Below are 18,908 nucleotides of genomic sequence, written 5' to 3'. Positions count from 1 at the left end.
CCTTTATTTTCGTCACCATCACTGTGTGGTCCACCATCATATGCTTCGCAGAATCCACTGCAGCACGAAGTCTTTCCCGGTGATCTCCAATTATGCCTGTCCTGCGTTCGCTGACACCGGCAAATATGCGTGCAGAATTTCCTGCGCTCCGCCTTCTTCGTATCTGTTAACGTTACGTTTATTATTCCCCATGATACGTCTCCTTGAGATGAATTCATCGTTCCATTAATAAATTAAACCCTTCCCATATAAGATTACATGCGTCCTTAACTGATATCCTTGGAGACATAATCAACTTCATGATTAAATCAGGCAGTTTCCCACCAGAACTTAAAAAATTGGGGTGATCTTGCCTTGTTTAAGAAAGGTGACTGCTCTTTAATCTCCAATTATCGCCCCATCTCTGTGTACTACCTTTCTTTAGCAAGGTAATCGAAAAGCTTGCAGAAAAACACTTACCTAATTGCCTTACAAAACAACATTCTCTCACCATGCCAATACGGCTTTCACCCGGGTTACTAGACCGAACTTGCTCTTGTTGCGCTAACCGATCAACTACCGCTAACCGATGAAGGCAACTATGCAGCTTCAGTATTTGTGGATTTAAGCAAAGTGTTTGAGAAAATAAATCAACGCATCTTATTTCATCAGCTTGGATCACTAGGAGTTACCGGACCAGCACTTTTGTTACTACAATATTACTTCACAGACAGAATGCAGGTAGTAACTATTTCAGGCGTTCATTCTAGAACCATGTTTACTAATACTGGCATGCCCCAGGGTTCCATTTTGGGTTGGCATTTATTTTTATTATATGTCAATGAACTGCCTCTATTCTTCGAAGTGTATACTTTATGCAGATGATACTACTATTATTAACTCCGACAAATGTCTTACAATTTTAGCATATAACCTCAATGGCAATTTAAACAGCCTGCTGGAGTGGTGCCATACTAACCAGCTACAGATAAACCTGTCAAAACAAAATTTGTTGTATTAACTTCCCACCAAGGAACGCTTCTCTCCATTCCTGCTATTTTTCTTCGCGCCAGTATTATCCCTGCAAGTTTTTCCTGTAATTATCCTGGTATAGCGGTAGACAGAACTTGAAGAAATAACCAAAGTAAAACAGAAGATTAACTACCGGATCAGGGGCCCTATAGCGTAACACTATTCCAATATGTTTTTATTCCAATCTCCTTACATCAAATTTACGTAACCGCCGACGAAAGCATCGGGCGGTGACTAAACAGCGTTGCCTAAACAGCCCAATGAAACGTTCTCCTTGTTTACAGGAGGTTACTTTTGTTTGCTTTAAAAACCGATAAGATTGCCTACATTGATGGCTTTTTCTTATCTAATTGGCTGACAAGAGGCAAGGAGCACGCTCAAGTGGAGAGCGTTTCGATGGGGCCGAGCCAGCGCACTGAAAATAGGTAACCGGATGAAAAGAAAGGTGCCGGTGTCTGCGATTGTTCCGCTTTTCCTTACTTAGCTTGCGGTGGCTTCTCTAAAATCGTGGCGGCGTGTAACGGGCAGTTAAAACTGCCGCTAAAACGGATGCCCAACAAAGAAGAGTTGGCAGAAGGATGTTGTATACATGCAGAAAGGGCTTGATAACGTTACACGGCCATGCGAAAAGTTTAGTTAAACGCAAATAGACCCAGGCTTTCTCGCAGGTAAGTAGCCATTGCCTGAGAGATCGGCAGCAGCCATCTTCTATTCCATTCGGAACGGGGCACTCTGCGGCGATTCAGAAAAAGAACCAGTTTAGTTTGGCATATTAATGCATCTGTAACGCGTACACATCACTTCGACGCAATAAGTTTTCACGGTTTTGTGACGTCAAGTGACAGACGGGTCAAGCGGGTGCAGCCTGAAACCTTTTGGCCAATAGCAGAGGGTTAATGGCGAAAAGGCGTCGAATCAGAAATAATTATTTTTCTTTTCTTCGGTCAAATCATGCATAATCAGTGCGTACACGTCATGTCAGATTGGAAGCTATTGCTGTTTTCGTCACGTGACGTGACATGGCAGACAGGCGAAGTGTTGGTGGTCAAAAAAATTTTTGACCAATCGCGGAAGGCCAATTGCAGAATTGGAATAGAAAAGTTTGGAATAGCTTTACGTTATAGCGCCCCAGCGTACTTCTAAAGGCACGAAACATGTTTAACCATCAAATATTACTATCCTTATACTTTTCATTTATTCTTTCCCACATTAACTACTGCGTTACTTGTTGAGGAAACACTTATGTAAACCCTTTAAACTCATTGCAAATCCTACAGAATCAGGCCATTATGATAATTACCATTTAGCCCATACAACCACAACACCTCATATTCTTGACGAACTGACGACATTCTTTAAGACACAACTCATTAAATATAACCTCGGTACCTTTTTGTTCTGTCAAATCAATTACACACGATGCGATAACTTGATACCACAATCTTCTCTTATACATACTAATATTACCAGGCTTGCAATAAATAGGAACTTCATTTTGCCCAAAATACATACCACTTATGGCAAGCAGAGCGTCCATTCTTCATCTATCGCATTCTAGAACACACTACCATTAGATATAAAAACACCTAAAATTCACGAATTCCAGAAACAACAAAAAGAATATATTCTGTCCAATAATGATGCCTAGTTCATACTCAGAACCATTCTTTCTGGGTGTCTTCATTGCATTTTCATTCCTCTTTCTATTCCCCTTTCCCCCATCCCCAGTGTAGGGTAGCAAACTGGATACTGTTCTGGTTGACCTCCCTGCCTTTCCTATCCTTATTCTCTCTCTCTCTCTCTCTCTCTCTCATATCATTAGGTTTCTGTTTCATATCCTTGCCATGCATGTATATCCGAGTTCGTAAATTGTGCTGTGTGCGTCATGTGATGTACGGTGTTAATTAATTAGTGTTCAACGCGATCATGCAATGGTGCTTCTTTATATGACTCTTATTTATACACATATAATACTTCAATTGTGCTATTCATACTAAAACCTGTAATTCTTGCTTGTTAACGATTTGTTGAAACTGCTGTAATATGTGTTTTGTTATGTTTTGTTTGTAAAGGAGGTCCCATTGCAGTCATTGACTTAGGGACCTCCGTGTGTATATTAATTAACATCATGTGATATTTCTAATCATCACAGTAAAATCGATTCTGATTCTCATTTACGTGGTGCCTACGCAGCTTACCACATACTGATCCGTAATAAAAAAAAAAGCCATCCTCCAGAGAAAAGTGCGCCTGAAATGTCCATATAATTGCAATAAAACGCAACTGACGCACAATGAAACGCCGACATGAAGGAGGAGGCAAGAACCCGGCACATTACTTCGTTAAGTAAGCTGTGAGCTAGAAAGACCAGAGGACAATGGAAGATGTAGTTGAGGATGCACCGTAAAAATAAAATGTATAGCGTATTGGTTGCCTGATGAGGTGTGGTGGTTCGCCTGACTTCATACCACGCTGGCTGATTTATACATGTGTCATAACATCAGGTCGCACGTACGCTACGTCTACAGCAGAAGGTGTGCGCATTTTATTTATTTATTTATTTATTTATTTACTTATTTATTTATTTATTTACTTTCCCTGTGTATGTTGTCGTAACGTACATTAAGGCCACGCTAAACTTGGCTTGCTGCAGTTGCAAAAATATATAAGCGCGTGTTATATCTGTTACAGTACTCTGATAAGAGCTGACTACTAAAAGATAGCGCCAAACATGTTTCCTTAGTTATTCATAAGGCTCTGAGGTAATAACGACACCTAAGAGCATTCATCTCATGCAAAAAAGCATTGTATATAAAATAGTGATAAGGACTGTCGTTATTCATGAATACAATTAGAATGCATCCTACCGTAAAACCAAAAGCCCTCACGCTTCGAAGAAAATATTCACATTTCTCTACATTCCGTATTTTTGTATAGAGACACGTGTGCTTGAAAACCCACATATACGTACCGCCATGCAGGCGCGGTCTTCTTTTGTTCTCGAGACGAAATGTATACTTGCGTTATTTATTTGTAAATAAGAGTAGGAGTTAATCAAGAATCCAGGCACACTATGCCTCATATTGGCGCCTAAAAAATTAAAGGACCTCGAGAAAAGTTGCAAAAACCTCGTGAACAAAGCTACACCCTCATAGTAAGGGAAAGTAGCAACATAACATCAATAAAAGAACAAATACACAAATCACACTGTGAAAAGAAAAGGAAGCAAGTAATGGACATATATTTTCTTACGTTTAAAAGTGGCATATGAGCCTTTATATTCGGGCAGTATAAGAGGAGAAACAAACCATTTTTTTTTTAAATAAAGGCAAAAGAGATCAACCTTTCCTGATACTGCAGCTTAACCGAGCGCGGATGCCAGCAAGACTTAGCACGAGCATGCAGGATTCTGCTTTGCTACGCGCTGTTTAGCTTTTGCTGCTGGTTTTCTGAGCCCGCCGCTGAAGCTTAATGTGCCAGAGGAGGGAGCTAAAGGCTGAAAGTGCGCTTAAACGGCGCCGTTTCAACGGTATTCTTCGTATTCAGATCCCTCGCTTAAAAAAAAAAACATGGAAGAAGGACACGTTTAGAACAAAGTAAAGCGAGCTCCGCCAACTTAAGCCGATTTTGAAGCGGCGGCAACACTATAGGAGCAAGCGAGCTTCCTGTAGCATAAACGAGGCTATATCTGAAAGTCTAATGCGTGGCTTCCTTGCTCTGCGGTTGCGCGCAGCGCTTTGCTATGCGTGAATTCTCAAGGCACACCTTGTTATTTCACCGTCCCCTTTCCCAGGGTGAGAACTAGACGCTACTGCACGTTGTTCCGCGTGCGGCTTTCAGGTAGTTAAAGGATAACATGTCGCGTTGACTCGCCCCTTCCTTGTTGAACTGGTCACGCCTTCCAGCTTCGTTCAAGCCGGCGTTACGGGTTTCCTATGTGGGCGGCGGTTTCTCGCACTGCGTATGGTTCACGAGACCGCGTGAAGAGAAATATCGTTAATTCGACCTACCCCACCTCTTCTGCCGTTGTTCTGGACTGCGCTGATCATAACGTGCACGGCGCGTCCTACGTCGTCTTATGTCGCACGGCAAGCTATCAACTTTTAGAAAATTTTCGGCTGAGACCTCTGCTGCTTCCCGCGATGCGTTACGCTATCAGGGTTGTGATTTGTGCTCGTTGTTATGTTGATTCGAAGGGCATTCAGTGCAGCAAAAGTAGTATATTGATATGCAGAAAGAACAGAACGCCCACAGAGTTCTCCCGTGTTCGTGTACTAGTTGCGCTGCAATGACCACCTCCGTTACGCCATGTTGAGGGTTATTCCTGTGAAATTTGAATTGTATCGAAAAGAAATGCACACGGACGATAATTATGCATGGAACCGCGGTCTGAGGTTCGCCTTAGCCACTGCGATAATTCCGCTGTCACCTCAAACTGGCACCCGAGCACCGGCCAATGAAGAAATTATCTTTTTGTTGTACGTGCTGTTTTAATGCGATAGCGTTAAGGAGCTCGTGTCGCAGAAAAGCCGGTGTCGTCGGCGTCGGTGTCGGTGTCGGCGTCCGCGGTGTTGGCCGTGAGCGATAAATCACGGCAGGCACTTCATAAATAAAAAGCAACTTCCAAGATGGGCTGGGTGGGAATCGAACCAGGGTCTCCGGAGTGTGAGACGGAGACGTTACCACTGAGCCACGAGTTTTTTTTTTCTTTATTACTGACGTGGCAACAAGGCTACAAAACAAGACATTTTATCAATACACAACGGTCACGACAAAAACTCTGCCACTGGTTGGCAGTCACAGGGCTAAAAACGCTTGAAATTCGCTAGCTCAGTCATCACACTGAGCCATGTTGGTTTTTCTTTTTGCAAATTATACATTTCCTTAATATGACAAATGCTTTCAATGAAGTATTCTCTAACAGGCCGGGCATTTACTTCAGCATGTCTCACAGCCATTCTAGTTTTCCATAAACTATGTAAGGACACCAGCATGAACATGTCATAGGGTACATTGTCTTCATTTAGAGTAGGCAAGAAACGAATCCCATATGGAGTAATCGGCAAGTCCTTCTTTAGTGTTCTCTGTAAGATGTCCCAATGGAACACAGCATCCCAGCAGTCAAGAAAAATGTGTTCTACTGTTTCGGGTTTTTGGCATAGTAAACAGTTGACGCTCCAAGGCACGGAAAGGCCTTTTTCATCTAGCCATGGTTTCACAGGTAAAGTATTGGTGTGAAGCTGGAAAAAGAAGGACTTTACCGACGGGCGTACTGGCATTCGTTTTACTCTTTTTAGTACGTCCTTTTCAGGTCCAATGCAGAACATCGAGCGATACAATGGCACCGGCAACATTGTGTCTACCAGGTCCTTATATAAGCGCTTTCGTGGTACCCTACTTAAGTATTCCATGGAAAACCGAACCTTTAACAGCTGAAAAGCCAAGACTACCTCTTTTAAGAAACCACGCGCTCTGCCTTGACTGCACCGATGTGACGATACAATAAACTCAGGTATAGCTTCGCTCAGCCTTGTTTGAAACATAGTTAATAAAAATGGGTCATTTTGGTCCCGTAAGAAAACAAACCTCGACACAATCTGCTTAATGAACAAATGTGCCAGACCTAATCCTCCATTTTTAACCGAACGAAAGAGATTAGTGCGACTCGTGCGCTCCCAGCTTGAACCCCATACAAACACTGAGAGTACTCTGTGTAAACGTTGTATGTTAGCCCTTGACATGCACAACACTTGGAGCACGTAAGAAATTTTAGCGACGGCAAACAGGTTGCACACTGTCGCACGAGCAAACATAGAGAAATTGCGGCCTCCCCATTTAAGTGTACCTTCACGAACCCTTTCAGTTTCGGCATTCCAGTAATCAACGGCGTCACGGTAGTGCTCAAGCGGCACCCCTAGGTACTTTGCCGGCGTGACTGACCAGCGGATATTTGCAAACGTACTCGGATGGTCTTCCCAGTTGCCGATCCATACCCCTAGGGATTTATCAAAGTTTATAGCACTGCCTGTCATTCTGCGGTATGATAAAGCCTCTGCGACCGCGATTTCGATGCTTTCTTTATCCCGACAAAACAACGCGATGTCATCCGCGTATGCCAGCACTTTCACTTCCGCGGACTGCACTCTGAAACCCGATATTCTATTGTCATTCTTGATTTTCCTACAAAGCGGCTCTAGGTAAATCGCGAATAAAAGAGGCGACAAACCACACCCCTGGCGCACAGATGACCGGACGCTAAAGGTTTTGGTAACCTCCTTGTTTATAATGAGGCTGGCGGTACAGTCTTGATAGCACATCTTTACCCCATCTAAGATCAAATCCCCTACCTTTATGTGTTCTAGAATACTGAAAAGAATTTTATGGGCCACACGGTCGAAAGCCTTTTGCATATCTAACTGTAACATGGCACAGTGTTCACCTAGGTCATTACAGTATTCTAAAATACTTCTGGCAATATGAATGTTTGTGTTGATAGACCTTCCTCCCTACTATTCTGGTCACCACTCCCTGTAATCGCTTTCCGAGCACTCTTGTAAATATCTTATAGTCTACATTCATTAGTGATATCGGCCGGTAAGCATCGACAGCTAACAATTTTTCTGGGTCCTCGGATTTCGGTATCAGAACTACGTGCGATGTCCGAAAAGAAGGAGGAACCTGTTTTTGCTCATAGGCCTCCTTAAACAACCGTAACAGGATCTCACTGACATCTCTTTTGAAGGCTTTATAAAAGGCCGCTCCGAGTCCATCGGGTCCCGGAGACTTGCCTACAACTAAATCATTTATGGCTCCTTCCACTTCGGTGATGCTCAGAGGCCACTCCAGACGCTTTTGAATGTCTTCCTCTAATTGCGGCATGTTTGACAAAAAGTCCGTCTTGAATTCTTCTGTGACGTCTTTAACAGTCCCGAATAATTTGCTATAATGATCAAGAAATGCCTCTTCAATTTTTTGAGGTTGGCTCGTGATCTCGTTCTCGTATTGAATCATTCTGATTTCATTTCGCCTCGCGTATGCCTTTTCGTCAGATAAGGCTCGTTTAGAAGGTATCTCACCTAGCCAAACCCTTTCAGCTCGTGCCCTTATAACTGCTCCTTTGAACTTCTCCTCTTCGATAAGCTCAAGCTGGCTTTTCAGTTGTCTTATTTCTTTTGTTCGGCTCCCAGGTCTCCCGCTTTCCACGGTGTACAAAAAATCAAGCTCACGTTGGATTTCATTTTCTTTTTTCCTTTTAATAAATTTCTCTTTAGTGGCTTCTTCTATAGCACTCATCTTGACTCCTTGTTTAAAGTTCTCCCATAATTCTAGCACGTTGCCATCTTCGGCTTCGATCAAATTATCTAACTTTTGCTTCACGCTTTCACAAAAGGATTCGTTCATTAACAGCCCATCGTTGAACTTCCACAACTTCCAGTTAAACTTCGATTTTCTTTCTTTGGTACCTACACTAAAAGTTACAAGGCTGTGATCGCTGAATGAGACGTGTTTCACACTATAGCTGCCACACATCGGAACAAGCTCCAGTGCGACATACCCTCTATCTAGCCTTGCGTGACTTTGCCCTTGAAAATGTGTGAATGCAGGCGTGCCGGTAGAACACAGGAAATTACCGACGTCATCAAGATTAGATTCTTGCACTAGTGTGTTTAAAAGTAAAGCACTTTTGTCATGCACTGGAAGGTTTTTCACTCGATCGGCCGCGTAACATACACAATTAAAATCTCCTAGCAATACGACTTTCCTGTCACACTGTAAATGCTGATTTACTGTCTCAAAGAAAGGCACACGCTCACTTTCAGTGTTTGGGGCGTAGACACATATCACGCGCCAACCTACACCCAAAAAGGAAAAATCCACAAAAACCAGTCTTCCACTTTCACAAGAAAAGACCCCTTCTTCTCTAATTCCCAGGTTGTTTCTAATGAAGATAGCGCACCCCGCGGAAGTCCCAACAGCATGTGATACACAAACATTGTATCTATTGCGAAACTGCAGCACCATGCGATCCGTTTGTTCCTCACTTTCTATCTTTGTCTCCTGCACCGCTGCTATATCAACATCTGTTTCTAAGAAAAGCCGGCTAAGCTGGTATCGCCGCTTTTTGGCACAAAGACCGCGGACATTTAGAGTAGCAAAACGAAGTGCAGTGTTTTGAGCCATTGTTATGTTTTTTGAAGAACAAACGAACCGCATGGTACCCACCTCATGCGTCTTGGGCCAAAGCTGCCTTCGCCTTTTGCACAAGCCTTCCGCAGCTGCCATGGCAGCCTTAGGAAGGCACAGTTGATGTCCCTGTCATAGCGTTCCATCGTCCCTTGAGTTTGGCTTGATCACTAGGTGGCCTAGATGAGACGCCGCGAAGCACACGCTCTCGCGGCTACGTCGGCGGCGTCTCCGCCGCCCTCCGGTCCGGAGGCATGTTCGGACGCGGCCTCAGCGTTGACCGCCGAATGATCGCAGCCTTTGGCGGCGGTCCTTCCGAGATCCTTGCAGCCAGGGCCTCATGCTCGTCCAGCGTAGCGTCGTGGCCGCGCTTGGAGACTGAGGCTCCGCTTGTTCCCTCGCTTACTTCCATGACTGCTGGCTCCTCAGGTGACTTCGACGGCTTTGAGGCATCCTGCACTTTCACGACGCCGGTGGCGTCGCCAGCTGCGTCGCTCAGCTTTCGGCTTTCCTTGTTAACACTTGCGTCGTGGGGCATGTCGGGCGGGATTAACGTTGCCGCATCAAGTTCCTCGAGCTTCGGCGCTGCTTCGCTTGCGGCTTCTTCAGCGTCAGCCTCGTCCATGACGAGTTCCGCAGTGTCTTCTCCTCCAACCGGCCCCGCAACACTTGCGTAAGTCTTCACGCACTGAGATTCTTCGTGTCCAAAACGACGGCAGTGCGTGCAGCGAGGAACTCGGCATTCTCGTCTGATATGGCCCTTACTGTGACACCGCAGGCACAATGGCGCTCTTCCAGGCGCGACTAGGAGGGCCATGTCACCGGCTACGCGAAGCTGGTGTGGAAGGTCATCAACCTTAATGCCGTTATGGAGCTTGAGGCGCACCAGGCGTGTCGTCGACCCCTTGTCTTGGATCCCTTGAACTCTCCACTTTTCCTTCGAGACCTCGGTCACCTTTCCGAACGGAGCAAGCTCTACACGCACATCTTCGTCGGCCACATTGAAAAGAAGCCAGTGAAGCTTCAAACGCACGTCCTGGTTTGCCGGATCAATAACCAAACAACGTTGGCCCTTCACCTTCATTTCGCCGCATTCCAAAGCTTTCTTCATCCCTTCCATGCTCTTGAAAGTCACAGCCCATACGTGGCTCATCTGGTATGCTCCCAACGCTACCACTTCAGGGAGCAAACCAAGACGCGCCAACGTGTCCCGGAAATGTTCGACTCGGTAAGGCCTCGACCGGACATCCGCGTGCAAAAATATAGTATTCAAAACACTACGACCTGATGGCAGAGTAGGCAAAACCACTTCGTATCCCTCGGTATTCATTCCGTCGATCCTGTCACCGCGGCCGCTGTTAGCCGCAACCACCGCTCCTTGGGAGCCCATGAAACGCACGTCCTTCCACTTCGGTAGCCAAGACGCGTCTACCACTGAGCCACGAGTTCGATGCTTCAAAGCGGTACAAAAGCGCCTCTAGTGAACGCGGTGTTGCCTTAGATACGAGCTGTTTCTAAGGCTCAGGCGTGCGTCGCTTGCTCAGGCGCACATTTCGTTGTCGCGCCGAACGCTGCGTTGCTCGACGCTCACCGCGTCCGATGCGGGGCGCGTAGTCGCTGCGCCGTAGCTCATTGTCTTACACCCCTTGGCGGTTCGACGGGAACGCTGTCGCGTTCCACTCTTGAAGGCGAAGCTTAAGCGTCCTCCAATTTTAACGCGATAGCGTTAAGGAGCTCGTGTCGCAGAAAAGCCGGTGTCGTCGGCGTCGGCGTCGGTGTCGGCGTCGGCGTCCGCGGCGTTGGCCGTGAGCGATAAATCACGGCAGGCACTTCATAAATAAAAAGCAACTTCCAAGATGGGCTGGGTGAGAATAGAACCAGGGTCTCCGGAGTGTGAGACGGAGACGTTACCACTGAGCCACGAGTTCGATGCTTCAAAGCGGTACAAAAGCGCCTCTAGTGAACGCGGTGTTACCTTAGAAGGCTCAGGCGTGCGTCGCTTGCTGAGGCGCGCATTTCGTTGTCGCGCCGAACGCTGCGTTGCTTGACGCTCACCGCGTCCGATGCGGGGCGCGTTGTCGCTGCGCCGTAGCCCAATACCCCTTGGCGGGTCGACGGGAACGCTGTCGCGTTCCACTCTTGAAGGCGAAGCTTAAGCGTCCTCCAATTTTTTTCATTGGCTAATCGCCTTCGCTAATAATATTCTTACATCACTATTGGCGGAAACAAGTGCTTTTAGCGTAAGACCTTAGGTTCTGTCACAGAACGTCGCAGAATAAGGCTGTGCAAGCGCTACTGCGCTTCTTGCGATCTACTAGCCTTTGTGAACGTCTCTAACTAGAACGCCCTTGGTGTGTGCGTCTCTGTGTGTGCATTTTGAAAAAGAAATCTTTATTTTTTGTAACCCTTTCTTCTCTGTCCTCTTTTTGACCCCTACCTCCCAAACCTAGTGTAGGGTAGCAAACCGGAGAATAATACCTGGTTAACCTCCCTGCCCCTCCACTTCATCTCTCTCTCTCTCTCTCTCTCTCTCTCACACACACACACACACACACACACACACACACACACACACACACACACACACACACACACACACACACACACACACACACACACATATATATATATATATATATATATATATATATATATACAGCATAGTTTTGTGAATACGGGTCCAGGACTTTAGCGAATACGAGCAATGGCTATGCGCCCTCACCGCTGTGATGACAGTAACTACAACTACCATAGTTTCGAAAAGCGCATGCTTCGCGACGTGTTAACGGCATTGTCTATCTTTCCTTCTTCATTTTTTGTACGAAACACACCTTTTGGAACAGAGTCAGACTGACAACCTTTTCTTATATGTGTATTTCCCCTGACTCTTGCTTAGTTCTTTTCTTCGCGAAGGAAGGTATAGGGAGAGACAGGAGGAGGCGCGGGGGGGGGGGGGGGCATTCCACTACGAGGATTTTGTGGAGACAGTTGCGTCAGCTGGTGGAGCCCGCTGCTATGCCCCGTCGCGCCTGACCACACAACAGCCGGTTGCGATTTCGTATCAATAGCTTCGACCAGTGCTTCTATTTCCTTTCTTTTCTTTTTTCTTTTCTTTTTTTCTTCCTGCCACCTTAGAGATCTTGCTCTACGCGAATTCCGCTTGACTTCGCGGCCCGCCCCTGCAGCCCTCAGCCTCGAAGTTTGAGGTCGTGCGGCGACACCACTCGACTCGCCTGCTGCGAATACTGCAGCTTGGTGCTGCCATTTCTTCTATTATTTATCAAATTACATTCTGTTTTGTTTCCTTGTTTCGTGTTTTTTCCCTTTTCCGGCATTCTGGCTCAAATTATGTTCTTGCGACACAATAAGCTTGTGGCATACGATGTTAGGAAGAGGGGCATATACCTAAACAAACCATCTTTTTCTGAAAAAAGAATCACAGACTTGAGAAAGTGACAAAAGGCTTCTATCTCCACATATCTTGAGCGTGTCTGCCTTTTTTTTCCCCTGATAAAATATTCCCACGCTATATTGAGCAGCAAAGTAAGCAATCTACAGAGTGAAATAGGCATACGTTACAGGAACAGAAGTCAAGTCAAGGGTGCAAGTAGTTGGTGGCGTAAAGCAAATGCATTTGAGAAATTCATGTAGAAAAGTGGCCGGCAGTAACGTGAAACAACAATTATGCTAAAGAAAGTACAAGAAAAAAATTAACCACCGCACAGCCCTGCGAACCAGAATCGATTCGCGTGTTGTGGGACCAACATCCGGCTCTTTATATTGTAAGCGCATCGTCTCCTGTATTTGCGAGTCGTCCGCTACCCCTGCTCCCTAAGGCACTCGCATTTACAAGCACCCCACCCCTTCTAATGCAGGCGTCGTGCCAGAGGGAGTGGTCTCGCTTGGAAAGCATGGAGCAGTGAAGAACAACAGCAACAAGACTTTCTGATCGACGCTCTTTATGTGGGTCGCTAGAACGCGGGAGCCACGCCAGAGCACGAATGGTTGTAGCTTGCGCCGCCTGGTGGCAAACTAAGCCTAAAGAGAAGACGCACGAACACGGGATACATAATGGACTACACTGATGCGAGCAGCCACCACACAACGTAGGCATATGCATCAGCTCACTGAGCGCTAGGCAGACCGAGAACACAGTGATGGGAAAAGAGGCAATGGTAGCAGGCAGCCACGCCTCTAATGGTGCGTGATTTACTTGTCGAGGCAACGGCCCACGCAAGAGTCGATATTCAGCGTATGCAATCAGAGCAACGACTGAGCAAGCCTCCGTGCACTCCGGTGCATTCCATTTTATACTTGGCGGCAATTGATGTGGTACATTTACTGGTGCATATCAGCAAGCAAAGAGTCACGAACCTTTAAATATTTACAATTTTTTCAATAAAACAATGGATGTCTCATCGAAGCTCTATAACCCGCTGCGTCACCTTATCGCATTTCGCCAAACGCCATGCTCTGTGTCGAGCTTTTGAACAGCAATTTCCCAAGCTTCATAGACCTTGCCATTCACATTAAGTTGAGTGACCTCCAGCACACTTTTCTGGAGTGAAGGAGCAGAATGCGGCAGCGCGCGTTTGCTCTGCCTCCGGTACAGCGCTGGGTACAGGCGATCTTATTGGTCTGGTTGATTGGCGAGCGAGTATAGTTGTCTAAAGGCGGAAAAAGACTTCCCACATTCAGGTTTATGCGTGGAATCACAAGTTATGCCAAGAGGACTTGCGTTCATGCACATTTGCAAATGATATCGAGATCCAGCCATCCCGTAATGACTTAGAAGCGTAACTTGCGTACGTCGCGAAATTGTGAGAGGCCACCAGGAGGGGTGAATGTTAGTGCTTTTGCTAAACGTTACCTTCTACTTGAAAAACATAAAATAAAAACACTTATTAAGGCTACATCAGCAGATGCCTTTCTTTTTAAAGTTTGGTCCAACCGGAAGACAAAAATGAGAAGCTTACTCAAGGCGGAAACAAAAAGCAATGTTTTCTTTCACAAACTCTGTTTAAAATTTGAGCTGCAGAAGACGTCACTGTGATGTCACGAATTTAGCAGTATCTTCGCGCAGGCTGCTTTTCTGTTGTTTTTTTTTTCTTTTAGTGCCGCAATGCGCTTAATATTTCCTGAACACAACTTTTAATTCTTGTGCAAATCTATTGCGCCCATTATTTTCTCTATTAGCTTAGTCTTGTTGTCTTACCTTCACTGGCGTTAGCTAGATTGTGCGCCAGCCTATGACGTCAAAGGAAACTGGTGCGGCAATTATAAGGTTTAGTAAAAAGGAAACCTCGTCTTTCGATAAAAATCATCTATCTTCAATTACACATGCTTCCCATCCGAAGTTAGTTAAAACATAACAAGAAGCTCAGCTGGGACATCTCTTTAACTTCATGTCCCCTGTAATCTTGAATATACACCCTTATTCTCCTGTATCCTAAAATGCATCATCTACAATTTACTTATTCAGTCTCTACTTAATCCTTGTCGCTAGACTTGAAGTTATTTCTCCCATGCCAGCGTTGATATAATAGTTTCGGGATTGACCACGTAAACGTATCATCGCCGAAGGAAAGCACATATATGTGCGGGAAATAACGTGCACTAGGTGAAAAGCTAGCAAAAGTTTGAGAAACGTCTGCAGGGCTGCGGCCTTAAGAGAACACTTTGCCGCAGTAAATGTAGGCCCCGCACTTGGCTATATAGTGCACCGGTCTGTCGCGTAATGTACACGCGTGTCCACGCTTTGACCGAGGGCGGAGGGACACAAAGGGACACTGGCCAATATTTGCATCCAGCTTTTTACGACGCAATCAAACGCGGCCCAGTTCGCCAACCACGGTATCACCGCGGAGCTTTCCTATATTATATTTTCCCTTCTTTCGGTCTCGGAACGCCGTCCACGGCCGCGATTAACGACGACATGAGCCTCAAATCACCGCAATAAAAGTGACCGCTGTTCCCATACCCACCCAATTGTCCCCAAAAGCACACGCACGCGAGCGCTCCCCTTTGGCTCTCACGTCGGCGGCCTATATTAAATGGAGCAATGGTAAACACTGCGCGTGAGACGTGTCGCATCTGTGAGGCTCCGTCCCCTTCGCTCATCCGAGTTGCATGCCTTCAATCTTATCAAGCTGTGTTAATAGGAACGCATTACGCAGTCGTTTCAACCTGTCTCACGTGCCTCTTCACGCAACATTTTGGCCAATAACACGTTCGCTCCGGTACCGGAAGAAAGGATATTACTAAGAAAGCATCCGTTGTCTCTTGCGAAGAACGAACACGGTGGAAGAGAACAAATACTTTCTTTTCTCATTTTTAGGCTCGCTGTTTTCGGCTGTTGCACCTAGTGGTATTGCATCAGCTGGCCCAACCGCACAGCCTCGATAAATAGTTTTTTTTTTTCGTGTTTAGTTAGGGTAGCCGCGCCATCTTCAACTGCAGCGCCGGCCGACGAGGCAGACGACGATAGGAGAGAACGTTCGAGCCAGCGACTACTTTCTGATTATGAGGCACGCAGTAGTGGAGGACTCCGGAAATTTCGACCACCTGGGATTCTTTAACATGCACCTCAATTTAAGTACACGGGTGTTTTCGCATTTCGCGCCATCGAAATGCGGCCGCCGCGGCCGGGATTCGATTCCGCGTTCTCGTGCTCAGCAGTTCAACACCGTAGCCACTGAGCAACGACGGCGGGTGTCGATACACTTTAACTGCGAATGCTCGTGTATGAAGCTCGAAGTCCTTTTGTTTCTATTACAGATCGAAACGGGAGCCCGAACAAAGGGTTACCAGGCCTGACAAAGGCTCCTGCTCCTGTTGGCTACCCGTATACATAGTTCTTGACTCACACAAGATATTATATGGAGGTAACATAATGACCAAGAGCAAAGAGAAATTAAACATCATGCTATATACAAGAAAGCCAAATTAACTGCAATTGTGCATAAACAATTATCAAAATTGAATAAACAGAATAACAACACTACAAGTGCAAAAGAATAGCATTATACAATTGTTCAAATTAAACAACGTGTAAAATTATGCATTATATCAACCTTATTCGCAGTTTCGCTAATACAGCGGGCCATTATCGTGAGACTTTCTAGCGTACCTGAAATAATTGGAGCTGTATATTATTAGCCTTCATTATTACCCGCTTTGAAACACACACACACATCGCACAGCGAGATAATGTATGCTATACAGGGTGCTTCACGTAACTTGAACCAAGGATTTAAAGAAAGTGATCAACCGCAACTGAAGGATACCAACGACGTATAATTTGCCGTCTTGTGGTGCTCCATAGAGAACTTTTTGCATTTCGCTTAATTAGCTCATTAACTAGGATCAATTATACATTTTTTGAAATATTCACTTTAGGGCCAAGTGCGTTTCGTTACGTTGTCGAGGGCATTTCAAGACGACCGATCAAATTTTTTTGCGGCAGCGTACACGCTTCGTGGTGATCTTTGCCGGCGTTGAAAGAAAGCCCGCGAAATATGAAATAAAACGACGTGACTGCACTCATGCGCCACCGTATTGCAGCGCTCTTCAACCGCGCTTCGTGCGAAAGAACCACGCGCGTGAACCGTGGTGATGTGAGCGGCCGCGGTTCTAGCATCGGCTTCACAGTGCGTCAACATCTTTGGCGGTGGCACATGGGAAGGAAGCACCGCCGTGCATAATAAGCGATAGGCTTGACGCACGGTTGATCGCACTGCAATACGATAGCGCACGAGCGCAATCGCGCGGTTTCATTTCATATTTCGCGGGCTGTTTTTTTTAACGCCGGGAAAAATCACCACGAAGCGTGTACGCTGCCGCAAAAAAAATGGATCGGTCGTCTTGAAATGCCCTCGATAACGTAACGAAACTTACTTGGCTCTTAAAGGAATACTAAAAATTTTGCATAAATAATCTTAGTTAATTAACTAATTAGGCACAATATAAGAAAATCCTAAGGAGGGCCACATTACGGCAAACCATTGTCTTTTGGTTTCATTCAGTTGCGGTTAACCACTTTTATAAATCCTTGGTTCAAGTTATGTGAAACACCCCGTATATGCAGCACATGCAACTGATGAGCATAATCTTTAGGGTCTGAGCTTGAACTACGCATATCGCACAATGCATGAGAGAGAGTGTAACACAAAGTTGTAATAGCGGGCATAAGGGAAATAGCGCAGGCAGAGGAAAGAAAGGCAGGGAGGTCAACCAGACGAGCGGCCGGTTGGTTACCCTATATACGCAATGATAAGAGAAAAGAAAATAGAAAGAACAAAAGAAAAGGGAAGACAGTGAACACTGCGCGGACTCAATAAATAGTAGAGCCTCTTTTAAAAAGGACTAGGAATGACAGTGGCACAATGCTGACAGTGTTTATCGTCTTTACTGCGTTATAGATTACTTTTCAGTGACATATTTCTAACTTCAGAAGACGCTACCTAGTCAGTATATTTTTTTTTCTTCAAGGGATTTGCTGCCTGTGCGCACCTTAGCAAGAAACTCCTTTATTTCTGCAATAAGATGGTTTCACGTCCCGCTATCAGGCTTAAATAAATGAATTGAGTTCGTGGTAACGTCGGCTACGTACTTCCAAGTATGCCTCATTGAAAGAGGCACAGATATTGTCCCCAACCTCCTCGCACATAACATGCAAGTGAGATAGCCAAACGCTGCTCTCCGGCTCAAATGACCTTTATACAAAGCACACAAGAGTCTCTTGAAGATAAATCTGGAGTTGCAAATGAACGAAAACACAGCTAGAAGCCTTCGCAAAGCACGTATCGCAATCCCTTGGTAAGTGTGCCATATCGAACGTGAGGTCCCTATTGGTGTGGGTTTCCAAAATAAGCAACTGGCTAGCCACTACGCTGCTGCTGGCCCAATGGCTGGACTTCGGTGTTCTCCCGCGTCGAGACCGTGATCGATGGGTGGGCCGTCTATCGTGGCACATGTCGAGCAGTGGGACGACGATCCGAAGATAAAGACAGCCAGCGGCCACCGCGAGTAATTAATTGCTTTCTCATGCGGCCCTCGTCGACTGGTGGCCGGTGACACTGGCTTTTTTTAGCAATGCCTGAACGAAGACGCGATGCCACGGGACACACTCTGCCAACTGTGGCGGTCTTTGTCTTTCAGGGTGGGTGTGACGAATTAGACAGCATTGCCATACGGATTGGCTACGATTAGTGTAGGCAAAAAGGTGTACGGTTACGTTCAATACGCAGGTTATGTTTGCTTCTTTGGTTTATTTTTTTCCCCTGCTACAGTTGTCACAAACGGTGCCTTGTGGGCTCTAACTCGCCCATCCACATTATTCGATGTGCAACCGTTATAGTATACGAATGATGCAGTCGTCCGTGATTCTTGTTCAAAACTATGATTATCATGGCCAACACTTGTTTACCTCTTTTTATCCTTCGTGTTAACCGAATGGCCCTGACTGCGGACGCTGTGAGATACAGCCGCGTGTTGTATGACTTCCTAGACAGCGATGGCACGCATCTACTGGGGAAGGATTTACTTATCGGCCCACGGCTTGACACTACAACCGTGATGCACACAACAAAAGCGTTGTTGAAGTCCTTCCATATATATATATATATATATATATATATATATATATATATATATATATATATATATATATATATATATATATATCAGTCTCGCTTGTTTCAACTATATTTATC

The 18,908-nt window shown here is 45.6% G+C and overlaps 3 protein-coding genes across 4 annotated transcripts in view; all 3 read right to left on the bottom strand.

Moving 5' to 3' along the window:
• Positions 1-18,908, bottom strand: part of LOC142582345 (uncharacterized) — a 238,370-nt gene that overhangs the window by 180,935 nt on the left and 38,527 nt on the right. The gene's annotated exons all lie outside the window — the stretch shown is intronic.
• On the bottom strand, positions 5,703-7,042 carry LOC142581815 (uncharacterized). Its single transcript, XM_075691264.1, has one exon. It carries the CDS (start codon positions 6,822-6,824, stop codon positions 5,817-5,819), a length of 1,008 nt encoding a protein of 335 aa, XP_075547379.1. The 5' UTR covers positions 6,825-7,042; the 3' UTR covers positions 5,703-5,816.
• Positions 8,257-10,588, bottom strand: LOC142581813 (uncharacterized). The gene has a single exon (XM_075691263.1). The coding sequence runs from the start codon at positions 10,583-10,585 to the stop codon at positions 9,410-9,412; it is 1,176 nt and encodes a 391-aa protein (XP_075547378.1). The 5' UTR covers positions 10,586-10,588; the 3' UTR covers positions 8,257-9,409.

Source organism: Dermacentor variabilis, chromosome 5 (assembly GCF_050947875.1).
Source record: "Dermacentor variabilis isolate Ectoservices chromosome 5, ASM5094787v1, whole genome shotgun sequence".
NCBI classification, from domain to species: domain Eukaryota; kingdom Metazoa; phylum Arthropoda; class Arachnida; order Ixodida; family Ixodidae; genus Dermacentor; species Dermacentor variabilis.
Note: the sequence above shows the minus strand (reverse complement) of the source record. Positions and strands in the feature narration are given on the sequence as shown.

Coding starts and splice junctions, on each gene's coding strand:
- LOC142581815 (XM_075691264.1), bottom strand. CDS start 6,824: ATGTTTGCTCGTGCGACAGTGTGCAACCTGTTTGCCGTCGCTAAAATT.
- LOC142581813 (XM_075691263.1), bottom strand. CDS start 10,585: ATGGGCTCCCAAGGAGCGGTGGTTGCGGCTAACAGCGGCCGCGGTGAC.